The sequence below is a fragment of the Somniosus microcephalus genome, chromosome 5 (genome assembly GCF_052327205.1).
Source record: "Somniosus microcephalus isolate GS21.2 chromosome 5, FLI_Smic_1.0, whole genome shotgun sequence".
NCBI classification, from domain to species: Eukaryota; Metazoa; Chordata; class Chondrichthyes; order Squaliformes; family Somniosidae; genus Somniosus; species Somniosus microcephalus.
In genome coordinates this window covers 60,605,947-60,619,253 of record NC_140991.1, presented here as the reverse complement: position 1 = coordinate 60,619,253, position 13,307 = coordinate 60,605,947, and the positions used below count along the sequence as shown (strand labels likewise).

Below are 13,307 nucleotides of genomic sequence, written 5' to 3'. Positions count from 1 at the left end.
GTCCTGTAAGATAAAATTGAGTGATGGTGGGATGCAGCTTTCATTTCGAGTGTGTGGCACCAGCATTTTAAATGCAGCCAATACTGTTCTAAATCCACAGGAGCTGTATGTGGGTTTGAACAAGGAATGCTGTGACAATACTGCTTTAAGACTGTTATTACATAATTCCTGAACTATTTGGAGTGACCTCTGGGTTCATTAGATGACGTATAGAGTTTGATGAATATGCCAAAAGCCTACTTCTGTAAAATTTAAACAAGCTTAGAATTCCAAACACACCAGTTAATTTCAGGGAAAACTCCAGTTTTCTTACACAGGGCAAAACTACATAGAACATAGAAAAATAGGAGCAGGAGTAGGCCATTCGGCCCTTCGAGCCTGCTCCACCATTCAACACAATCATGGCTGATCCTCTCTCAATACCATATTCCCGCTCTCTCCCCATACCCCTTAATGCCTTCTGTGTCTAGAAATCTATCTTATCTCCTTCTTAAATATATTCAGTGACTTGGCCTCCACAGCCTTCTGTGGTAGAGAATTCCATAGGTTCACCACCCTGAGTGAAGAAATTTCTCATCTCAGTCCTAAATGTCCTACCCCGTATCCTGAGACTGTGACCCCTCGTTCTAGACCCCCCAGCCCGGGGAAACATCCTCCCTGCACCCAGTCTGTCTAGCCCTGTCAGAATTTTATATGTTTCAATGAGATCCCCTCTCATTCTTCTAAACTCTAGTGAATACAGGCCTAGTCAACCCAATCTCTCCTCATACGACTGTCCTGCCATTCCAGGAATCAGTCTGGTGAACCTTCGCTGCACTCCCTCTATGGCAAGTATATCCTTTCTTAGGTAAGGAGACCTAAACTGCACACAGTACTCCAGGTGTGGTCTCACCAAGGCCCTGTATAACTAGTAAGACATCCTGGCTCCTGTACTCAAATCCTCTTGCAATGAAGGCCAACATACCATTTGCCTTCCTAACTGCTTGCTGCACCTGCATGTTTGCTTTCAGTGACTGGTGTACAAGGACACCCAGGCCCCTCTGTACATCAACATTTCCCAATCTATCATTATTTAAATAATACTCTGCCTTTTTGTTTTTCCTACCGAAGTGGATAACTTCACATTTATCCACGTTATACTGCATCTGCTTCCTTCTCGAAGATGGCCAGCTTTTTCTGTTTTAAAATATATGTAAAATAATGTCTGGAATAAAGAGTCCTGTTGTATGCAGATGAGAAAAAACTTTAAACTTGGATGTAAATTTAACTGCATCACTACAAAGTCAGGAACAAGTTCAAGATTTGGGAATTTGCTTATTTGCACTTCTGTGGATTTCTGGAAGTTCTCGATGTCGGTTCAGTCAGCTCGGCTCCCTTCTGCACTGAGCTGTTCCCGTACATGGGAGAGAAATAAATCAACAGGATCCATAAACGAGCCAGACAATACTGTGAATTCCTTCAGTGAATATCAGTGTTTTTTTCTTTTGGACAATATTAAACCTAGTAGATGCTTTAAATTCATTTTCTTTTTTTAAATTCTGAAATCATTCCAGGGAAAAGAACACAATAAAGCTGAAGCATCTCCACTGTACATTCAGAACCCATTTGAACAGGCTCTGAATGTAAGCAAGAATGTCAATCAAACCCAGCTGGAGAAGTTTGTGACAGCAGCGAGAGAGAGTGCCTGGATATTACAGCAGGAAGGTCTGAAACGCCCTGTGCCCAAGACTAAGCCCTGGGGATTTGCAGCCCTGCTGTTTCCTACCACACAACCCTCTGGGGGGAAGAGCAAAAAGAAGAGGAGGCAACCAGCTAGTGAGAGGATTAAAAGTTTGTTGGATTCACTAAAGACAAACAAACAAGCCAGTGACAATTTAAACAGGTCAAATGGTGGTAGAAGGTATATTTGCACTGTTGCTCGGTAGCAGCCCTCTGTATAAATAAATGAATTTGTCTCTGCATAAACATCATTCAACCACTGTGAGCACTAAGACAGTAGAAATCTCAAGACTCTTAAATTAATGCATTTATACAAAGTGCTGCAAGAATTATTGAATGATGCAGCCAATTGGCAGTAAGAGCTCACTTGATTTTAAGTTTCGAAATTTCTAATCTGGATGTGTTTTATTGGAGAATAGTGCATGAACTGGATGGCACTGTAGCTAATAATTTGAAGACAAATCTTTAAACAGTATTGGCTTGGAATCCAACAGGTGAGCTAATGAGACCATTCCTACATGCTTCTACTTGCCCAAATGAAACTTACTGGGTGTGTCCAGACTTTATTTTTAGAAAGATGCTGAATCCACAAATGTTTCACGTTGTAAATTTATATTGCCAGCAGGTACATTTTAAATAAACTGCTGGATAGTGATCAGTAAAAGTTTACAACCTTTTTAAACATTTGGTTCCTTTGCATTTGTTCATTTCCAATTGGACCTGTGTTCATAAAAATGTGAATTATAATTTACAATTTGCAAAATTATTGTCTCACTCAAGACTGGATTTAGTAATCCACTTGGTTTGTAATTACAGGAAACTTTCTGGTATCCGGCACTGATGGGACCGAGTTGGTGCCGTCCCATCAAAACTGCCGTATAAACCAGCGCTAATGTTAAAACATACGGAGCTTCTCAGCTCCGTATGAAACAACAAACCCTGTTGCTTCAAAACAGTCGGCCACAGTTTAAAAGCGTCTCTGTAGCTAAGCAACAGCTTCAGCTAGACGCTTGGGAGCCACGACTGGAAAAAAAAAAAGCAACGAGAAGTAAAAAAACTTATAGGAAACGGCTCCTGAATTTTGCCAGTAGATAGAGCTTTCCGGACATTTAACCTCCGGTTAAACGAAAGTTTCCTGTACTTCAGTCTGTTACAAATGTCTGACTTCCTTTTCCCAATGGAATCCATTTCAGTTTGCTTCACAAGGAAGAGGTTGTGGCAACACTGGAACCAATTCACTCAGCTTTGTACAAATCAGCTCAAATTAAACACACACACAAAAATTCTAAAATCAAATAAATCATTGATTTTGCTAAAGCATCCAGATGAAGATTGAAACAAGTATCGGACTGCTTCCGTATGTACTGACAAAGTGGCCTTGTAGAAGAGCAAAGCCCGTGATCATGGCCTGGACAATACGGTTCATATCAAGGCGGTTAATTACTTAACAAAGCAATGCATTGCATAAAAAGAAAGACTTGCATTTCTATAGCGCCTTTCATGACCTCAGGACATCACAAAGCGCTTTACAGCCAATGAGGTACTTTTGAAGGATAGTCACTTATAATGTAGGATAATAGTCTGATCTTGAGTGAAGGGAATTGAAATATGATTAGTACTCACTGTCAGCATAAGGAGGGATAAGTTGATCATCTAAAATGTAGTGAAAATCATTGGTTAATAAGAAAAGGCTGTACTCGGATTTTAATTGAGACGCTGTATTAATTGTAACTATTTTCCTCCATGGTTATAACGTCCAATGTGTTGTGTGGTATTTTCAGGCTGCAGATAGTACCTTTAATGTTTGTATAATGTCAGTGCATTCTCTATTGGTAGGCCAACACTGCAGATTGGGTTTCATCAGGAACTCTGAGCCTACTAACTGGTTGTAATCAAATGAAGTCTCAGAAATGCTGAATAACTACTTGACATTGGTAAAATATATGGAAGAGTGGACTACTGTTACTCCACTCCTAATAAGCCTCCAAATTGTTTGTCCTTTCTATTAATGTGTTCAGTGTGTAATAGTCACTGCAATGGAACCTTTCTTATATACACTCCCATTGTCCATCATTTTAACTATCTGACAGAACTTTCACTGGCAGTGCCTTGCATTGACTCATTGCACTGCTTATTTTTGTTCTTGATTTCATCTCCTTGGTGAATAAAATAGCACAATATTTATTTTCTCTACTGTATATCTTTATCCCATGCCTACCATATTGCTGTGCTGTACATGTAACGCCAAAGTTTAGGAAGTCGCGATTATTTGCCAGTTTCCATTATTTACCATGAAGCCTCTGATTAGTGGTAGATAATATAGGTCCCACTATTTTGAGTTTAATCTCCATAAACTTGATTAGATATTGTGAATCAAAAGTTCAATTATCTCCCATATCTTTAGATATAGGCTCCTACTGCCAATGTTTGTGGATATACAGTATTTGTTGCTAGGTGACGGGAAGAACTTCATTTAGTGAAGAAATTGGATCACATGACTGAGTTGCTGTAGTTAAAATTTCCAGTTAGGCTGCATTATTGGTATGTTTAGGCTGTTTTACAGTCACTGACCCCCTGAGTCCTCGTAATACCAATAGGCTCATCGTGGAGAATCTGCTGGGCTACCTTTATGTAGGAGACCGAACATTGCAGGGCACTGAAAAATGGCCCAGTCCAAAATCACCACGTGTAGAGGTTGGAGATTTTCAGCTCAGCAGCACCCTCACTGAAGCAGAAAGGTTGGCGTGATCCTCCCAACTGCAACAAGGACGCAGTTTTAAAAAAATGAAATGAATCTACAGCAATGACTTTCTGACACCACTCTCCAAAAAGGAAACACCACAAAAGGTAACTCCAACCATAACCGTATACAAGATGTCAAGCTTGGATAGTGGATAACAATGTCATATGTAAGAAATCACACAACACCAGGTTATAGTCCAACAGCTTTATTTGAAATCACAAGCTTTCAGAGCGCTGCTCCTTCTTCAGGTGAAGTGGAGAAATGCATAAAGACACAGCTTATATAGTCAGAGAATCATGTCAGATGTTTACAGGTAACCTTTCCAACTGCCATTTATCACACCTCGGCAGAGAGATAATCACAGCAGTCAAAGGTGTGAATGGTGTCCAAACAGCTCAGTCAGGGAAACATTACATCAAAGAACAATGAGGTGGGGTCACAAGGTCAAATATTGCAGATGCTGGGGTCTGTATGAAAAACAAAAAAACACAAAAAACATTTTTTTTTTTAACTGGAAATCACAGCAGGTCCAGCCGCATCTGTGTAGAGAGAACAAGCCAATGTCGACTCGAGTCTGGATGACCCTGCATCAGGTGGGGTTACATGTAGCGTGACATGAACCCAAGATCTCGGTTAAGGCCGTCCTCATGGGTGCGGAACTTGGCTATCAGTTTCTGCTCGACGATTTTGCGTTGTGTGTCTCGAAGGCCACCTTGGAGAATGCTTACCCGAAGATCGGAGGCTGAATGTCCTTGACTGCTGAAGTGTTCCCCGACTGGGAGGGAACACTCCTGCCTGGTGATTGTTGCGCGGTGTCCGTTCATCCGTTGTCGCAGTGTCTGCATGGTCTCGCCGATGTACCATGCTCCGGGGCATCCTTTCCTGCAACGTATGAGGTAGACAACGTTGGCCGAGTCACATGAGTATGTACCATGTACCTGGTGGGTGGTGTCCTCACGTGTGATGATGGTATCTGTTGATGATCTGGCATGTCTTGCAGAGGTTACTGTGGCAGGGTTGTGTGGTGTCGTGGTCGCTGTTCTCCTGGAAGCTGGGTAATTTGCTGCGAACGATGGTCTGTTTGAGGTTAGGCGGCTGTTTAAAAGCGAGTAGTGGAGGCGTGGGGATGGCCTTAGCAAGGTGTTCGTCGTCATCGATGACATGTTGAAGGCTGCGAAGAACATGGCGTAGTTTCTCCGCTCCGGGGAAGTACTGGACGACGAAGGGTACTCTGTTGGTTGTGTCCCGTGTTTGTCTTCTGAGGAGGTCTATGCGATTTTTCGCTGTGGCCCGTCGGAACTGACATGATTCTCTGACTATATAAGCTGTGTCTTTATGCATTTCTCCACTTCACCTGAAGAAGGAGCAGCGCTCCGAAAGCTTGTGATTTCAAATAAAGCTGTTGGACTATAACCTGGTGTTGTGTGATTTCTTACATTTGTCCACCCCAGTCCAATTCTGGCATCTCCACACAATGTCATATGTGTAATATATTGTAATAACATGACAGACTGCAGCTGCAGAATATCGGCAAATTAAAAAACAAGTGTCCTGTCTTGTAGAAAAAGTTGCAGCTTAGCTGGTTAGTATTGGGAATCTTCTCGGAGGTTGAATGGTTGATATCCTTCAGCATCTGCCATGGAAAGTAAACATCTAACCTACCTGGGGGTAAAACTGGGACTTTGAGCAAATGGGGCCATGAGATTCCACCCAATAAGTAGCACAGTTACCTGGGCTGTTGGGGAACATAAGTGTGGTGGACACTACTAAGTTGATGAAAGGGAGGAAATGGAGAGGATGATTCTTGCAACCCATTCACTGCTATAGGCAGCTGCAATCACATTGCTGCTCTTCTGCTTGCACAGCTACAGTCTCACATACAGCCAGCTTTGTCCCTAATGCCTAGACTTGGCGCCAGAATCAAATTAATGTCAGGAGAGGTGAAATCAATGCCACAGAGATTGCTGGATCTTTGTGGGCAGCTTTCTTCGAGGTCAGCGGCGAGCACCGTCACTTTGTCACTGACCAGAAAAGCTGTGCTAAGGTATCAATTGTGGGACAGTCTGGATGGACCAGAGGGTCTTTACCTGTCTGTCATTGTAAACTATTTACATGTGAAAAAGAATGTGAAGTAATTTTACAGAAATATATTATGCCAAGAAGTCTCTGGGAGTAAGGAATCATATACAATGAAATCCCTGGACTTGCTGTCATTCAGTGAGTTACTGCCACCAAGTGTTGGAAAGATACATAGCAACCATGAGGTCAGGTAACCACTACCTACTTTATGCAAGAAGGAAACTGAATAGAAAGAAGGTAAGATTGCCCTTTAATCACTTTGTTTTATGTTTAAAAGAGTCACAGCAAAGGATTTGTAAAATAGCATGAATGTGGAATAGGGTATGCATAGCATAGAAACTGTAGCATTGTGGTTATGTTACTGGACTAGTAATCCAGAGGCCTGGATTAATGATCCAGAGATGTGAGTTCAAATCCCACCACGGCAGCTGGGGAATTTGAATTCAGTTAATTAAATAAATCTGGAATAAAAAGCTAGTATCAGTAATGGTCACCATGAAACTATCGGATTGTAGTAAAAACCCTTCTGGTTCACTATTGTCCTTTAGCGAAGAAAATCTGCTGTCCTTACCTGGTCTGGCCTATATGTGACTCCAGACCCACAGCAATGTGGTTGACATCCACTGCAAAATGCCCTCTGCCCTAACCTAGCAAGCCACTCAGTTATAACAAACCGCTACGACAAACAATAAGAAAAACCGGACGAACGACCTCGGCACCAGCTTCGGACACGACAACAGCACACCCAGCCCAGTCGACCCTGCGAAGTCCTCATTAACATCTGGGAACTTGTGCCAAAATTGGGAGAGCTGTCCCACAGATGAGTCAAGCACAGCCTGACATATGTCATACTCACAGAATCATACCTTTCAGCCAATATCCCAAACTCCTCCATCATCATCCCTGGTTATGTCCTGTCCACCAGGCAGGGCAGACCTAACAGAGGTGGTAGCACACTGGTATAAAGTCGGTCGGGGGGGAGGGGGCTTGAGAGTCCACCACATTGACTCCAGATCCCATGACGTCTCATGGCTTCAGGTCAAGCATAGGCAAGGAAAACTCCAGCTGATTACCACCTACCGCCCTCCCTCAGCTGATGAATCTACTCCTCCATGTTGAACACCACTTGGAAGAAGCACGGAGGGCAGCAAGGGCACATAATGTACACTGGGTGGGGGACTTCAATATCCAACAGCAAGAGCGGCTCGGTAGCATCACTACTGACCGAGCTGGCAGAGTCCTGAAGGCCATAACTGCCAGACTGGGCCTGTGGCAGGTGGTGAGAGAACCAACACGAGGGAAAATCCTACTTGTCCTCATCCTCACCAATCTACCTGTTACCGAAGCATCTGTCCATGACAGCATTGGTAGCAGTGATCACCGGACAGTCCTTGGGGAGACGAAGCTCCATCTTCACACTGAGGACATCCTCCATCGTATTGTATGACACTATCACCGTGCAAAATAGGATAGATTCAGAACAGATCTAGCAGCTCAAAACTGGGCATCCATGAGCCGCTGTGGGCCATCAGCAGCAGCAGAATTGTATTCCATCACAATCTGTAACGTTGTGGCCCAGCATATCCCTCACTTTACTATTACCATCAAGCCAGGGGACCAACCCTGGTTCAATGAGGAATACAGAAGAGCATGCCAGAAGAATCACCAGGCGTACCTAAAAATCAGGTGCCAACCTGGGGAAGCTGCAACACAAGATTACATGCATGCTAAACAGCAGAAGCAGCATGCTATAGACAGCTAAGCAATCCCACAATCAACAGATCAGATCAAAGCTTTGCTGTTCTGCCACATCCAGTCGTGAATGGTGGTGGACAATTAAACAACTAATGGGAGGCAGAGGCTCCATGAATATCCACATCCTCAATAATGGCAGAGCCCAGCACGCAAATGTAAAGGACAAGGCTGAAACGTTTGCAACCATCTTCAGCCAGAAGTGTCAAGTGGATGATCCATATCGGCCTTCTCCTGAGGTCCCCACCATCACGGAAGCCAGTCTTCACCCAATTCAATTCACTCCACGTGATCTCAAGAAACGGCTGAGCGCACTGGATACAGCAAAGGCTATGGGCCCCTGACAACATCCCGTCTGTCCAATCCAGCCAATTACTGCCACATCAGTCTACTCTCAATCATCAGCAAAGTGATGGAGGTGTCGTTAACAGTGTTATCAAGTGGCACTTGACAATAACCCACTCACTGATGCTCAGTTTGGGTTCCGCCAGGACCACTCGGCTCCAGACCTCATTACAGCCTTGGTCTAAACAGGGACAAAAGAGCTGAATTCCAGGGGTGAAGTGAGAGTGACTGCCCTTGGCATCAAGGCAGCGTCTGACCGAGTCTGGCGTCAAGGAGCCCTAGTAAAATTGAAGTCAATGGGAATCGGGGAAAGCTGGCTGGCGTCATACCTAGTACAAAGGAAGATGGTTGTGGTTATTGGAGGTCAATCATCTCAGCCCCAGGACATCGCTGCAGGAGTTCCTCAGGGCAGTGTCCTAGGCCCAACCATCTTCAGCTGCTTCATCAATGACCTTCCCTCCAACATAAGGTCAGACATGGGGATGTTCGCTGATGACTACACAGTTCTTCAGTTCCATTCCAGGCAATGACTATCTCCAACAAGTGAGAGTCTAGACACCGCCCCTTGACACGCGAGTGTAAAAGACAAGGCTGAAATGTATGCAACCATCTTCAGCCAGAAGTGTCGAGTGGATGGTCCATATTGGCCTCCTCCTGAGGTCCCCACCATCACAGGAGCCAGTCTGCACCCAATTCCACATGATATCAAGAAACGGCTGAGCGCACTGGATACAGCAAAGGCTATGGGCCCCGACAACATTCCGGCTATCATGCTGAAGACTATTGCGCCAGAACTAGCCGCGCCTCTAGCCAAGCTGTTCTAGTACAGCTACAACACTGGCATCTATCCGACAATGTGGAAAATTGCCCAGGTATGTCCTGTCCACAAAAAGCAGGACAAGTCCAATCCAGCCAATTTCCGCCCCATCAGTCTACTCTCAATCATCAGCAAAGGGATGGAAGGTGTCGTCGACAGTGCTATCATGTGGCACTTACTCATCAATAACCTGCTCACTGATGCCCAGTTTGGGTTCTGCCAAGACCACTCGGCTCCCAACCTCATTACAACCTTGGTCCAATCATGGACAAAGGAGCTGAATTCCAGAGGTGAGGTGAGAGTAACTGGCCTTGACATCAAGGCAGCATTTGACCAAGTGTGGCATCAAGGAGCCCTAGTAAAACTGAAGTCAATGGAAATCCAGGGGGGTGGGGGGAACTCTCCACTGGCTGGAGTCATACCTAGCACAAAGGAAGATAGTTTTGGTGGTTGAAGGTTAATCATCACAGCCCCAGGACATCGCTGCTGGAGTTCCTCAATGCAGTTCTCCAGGCCCCACTATCTTCAGCTGCTTCATCAATGACCTTCCAACCAACATAAGGTCAGAAATGGGGATGTTCGCTGATGACTGCACAGTGTTCAGTGCCATTCACAACTCCTCAGATAATGAAGCAGTCCATGCCCATATGCAACAAGACTTGGACGATTTTCAGGCTCGGGCTGATAAGTGGCAGGTAACATTCGCGCCACCCAAGTGCCAGGCAATGATTATCTCCAACAAGCTAGAATCTAACCACCGCCCCTTGATATTCAACGGCATTACCATCACCGAATCCCCCACCATCAACATCCTGGGAGTCACCATTGACCAGAAACTTAACTGGACCAGCCACATAAATACTGTGGCAACAAGAGCAGGTCAGAGGCTAGGTATTCTGTGGCAAATGCCTCACCTTCTGACTTCCCCAAAGCCTTTCCACCATCTACAAGGCACAAGTAAGGAGTGTGATGGAATACTCTCCACTCACCTGGATGAGTGCAGCTCCAACAACACTCAAGAAGCTCGACACCAACCAGGACAAAGCAGCCCGCTTGATTGGCACCCCATCCACCACCTTAAACATCAACTCCATCCACCATCGGCATACCGTGGCTGCAGTGTGTACCATCTACAAGGTGCACTGCAGCAACTCGCCAAGGCTTCTTCAGCAGCACCTCCCAAACTCACGACCTCTTCCACCTAGAAGGACAAGGGCAGCAGGCACATGGGAACACCACCACTCCAAGTTCCCCTCCAAGTTACACACCATCCTGACTTTGAAGTATATCGCCGATGCTTCATCGTCGCTGGGTCAAAATCCTGGAACTCCCTCCCTAACAGCACTGTGGGAGTACCTTCACCACACAGACTGCAGCGGTTCAAGAATGTGGCTCACCACCACCTTCTCAAGGGCAATTAACGATGGACAATAAATGCTGGCTTTGCCATCAATGCCCACATCCCATAAACAAATTAAAAAAAATGAGACTGATCAAGCAAGACTTTCCCTTTTGAAATCCATGGTGACTATTACTGTTTTCCCTACTTTCTCCTTTAGTAGGGATTCCATTATCTTTCCTACCACCGATGTTAATCTGACTGGTCTATAGTTCCCTAGACATGTTCTATCTCCCTTCTTAAATATAGATGAATAATATAGCTATCCGCCAGTCCTCTGGTACTAAGCTTTTTCTGATGAATTATCATATTTATGTAATAGTGCCTTTGTTACCTCTTCCCTAGATTCTTTTAAAATGCGTGAATGCAATCCATCCAGACTAGGGGTTTTATCCTCTTTCAGTTTGATTGGTTTATTTAATATTTCTATTTATTTTAAATGCAGTTATATCATTTCTAATTTCATCTTACAATGCCGTTCCCTTTGTCATTTTGATTTTCCTGAGGAACGCAATTAAATTAGTCAGGCAAAATATGCCCCTTTGCAAACCCTTGCTGACAGTACCCAATTAGTTCATTCCTTTCTAAATGTCATTAGAATAAAGGGAGAAGGATCCTCATCGGTCTCAGGATCCTCATCGGTCTCAGCATCCTCAAAATTCTGCATTGGCGGTTGAGATTGTTGTACATTCCCAATACTAGTTTACTTGCTTCAGTTAAAAAGCCATCCTCTGAGATGGATTGGCTTTGAGTCAACACAATGATCAGCAATCCCAAATTCATTTTTTGTTTTGCCTAATGACTCAAGGGTACTTTCTTATCCCTTAAAGTGATTATGATTTCCCTTTTGAAAGGATCGTATCTCCAGTTAAATTGCTTGCACATTTGAGAGAGCATTTCCTGTTCTGGGCAATCTCCTCTGCAGTCACATGTAAGCGATGCCCAGCACTGAGGTTACTCATGATCCTCCTATAAACAAGGCTTCTGACACTTGTTCTGTGCTTTGCCAAAAGATGTTTCTGTGCAGCTTAAACCATTTTCCTATTTACTGCCCAAAAGATAAAACCAGCTTCAAAATATGGAACCAAAACCTTTGTATTAGTCCTACTCCCTGCTCTTTCCCCATAGCCTTGCAAAATGTTTCCCATCAAGTATTTATCCATTTCCCTTTTGAAAGTCGTCATTGGATCTGCTTCCACCACCCTTTTCAGGTGGTGCATTCCAGATCATAACATCTCGCTGCATGAAAATTTTTTTCCTCATGTCGCATCTGGTTCTTTTGCCAATTACCTTAAATGTGGTAGATTGATTAGGATTGTGTTATATTAGATGAGTAGATGGATTAGGATTGTGTTACATTAGATGGGTAGATGGATTAGGATTGTGTTACATTAGATGGGTAGATGGATTAGGATTGTGTTACATTAGATGGGTAGATGGATTAGGATTGTGTTACATTAGATGGGTAGATTGATTTGGATTGTGTTACATTACATTAGATGGGTAGATGGATTTGGATTGTGCTATGGACAGATTGTAGTGAGCTGCCATCCAAAAGATGATGTCACTTCTATTCAACCAGACAATTGTTAAAGGTCAGTAGTAGCACAGTGTGAATGTTGTGACCTGCTGCCAGTCACATTGGATAGTAACCAACTTCACGGCAGGCCATATTCACAGGCTGTAGATCACATTGTGACCTGGGTTGGCCTAGTCCTGTGAATGCTACACACAAAGCAAAATGTAGTCAGATAATAAAAACCACAAACATTTGTGGGGAAAAAGCTGCATTGTTCATTTGGAAGTGAGCATTTCAGTAACTACCCTCCTGTCGTGATGCATTTGCTTGTGACTGCTGGCTTTGCTCTGTGACCTCTCGTGACTCTTACTAATACTATCAATAGCAAATTGTTGTAGGCTCTAGGAAAGCAGCTGGCACTGCTGGAGAAAGCTGGCATTAGTGCTAGGATCAGGAAGGGTGGGGAACAGGGAACCTAATGCAATGGCATCAAGTTTAAGATTTTGCTGTTCCCACAGTTTAACGTCATTTTATTTGCACAACAAAATAGCTAAAGGTCAATAAAGCGCTCGCTTTTCTTTACAGAAGATGACTGACTCTCTGTGCATTCAGACGTACCATCCTTGAAAACTAGTAAATGCTGACCAACAGCTTCAAAAATGCTAGCACCATTGCCCAAAAACTGACGGCTCAAATTTAGTTGAGAGTAGAAACCTATCACAAGGAAGTAGGGAGGTAGACTGAAAGTACAGAGAGACTTGAGCTCAGTATAACCAATGCTGCTGGTACACCCGTCATTTTCATTACAGTGAATAAAAGCACAGTTAACAGCGGGGTGATTTAGAGATTACTGAAGGGAAAGATGTGAATGTTGAAGGTATGAGTTGTTTTCTGTGGGTGTATGCTCCCCCCATCCATCCCCCCCCCCCCCCCC

At 44.0% G+C, this 13,307-nt stretch overlaps 1 protein-coding gene across 2 annotated transcripts in view; it reads left to right on the top strand.

Annotated features, from left to right (window-relative positions):
- mtpap (mitochondrial poly(A) polymerase) overlaps nucleotides 1-13,307 on the top strand; it is a 136,558-nt gene that overhangs the window by 64,789 nt on the left and 58,462 nt on the right. The window contains exon 9 of one of the 2 annotated variants that reach the window (XM_085987675.1): nucleotides 1,554-3,903. The exons of the other annotated variant lie outside the window; for it this stretch is intronic. Coding sequence (XP_085843801.1) covers nucleotides 1,554-1,925 — 372 coding nt within the window. The 3' untranslated portion in view covers nucleotides 1,926-3,903. Of the gene's footprint in view, nucleotides 1-1,553; nucleotides 3,904-13,307 lie in introns of those variants that run through there. 2 annotated transcript variants of the gene reach the window in all.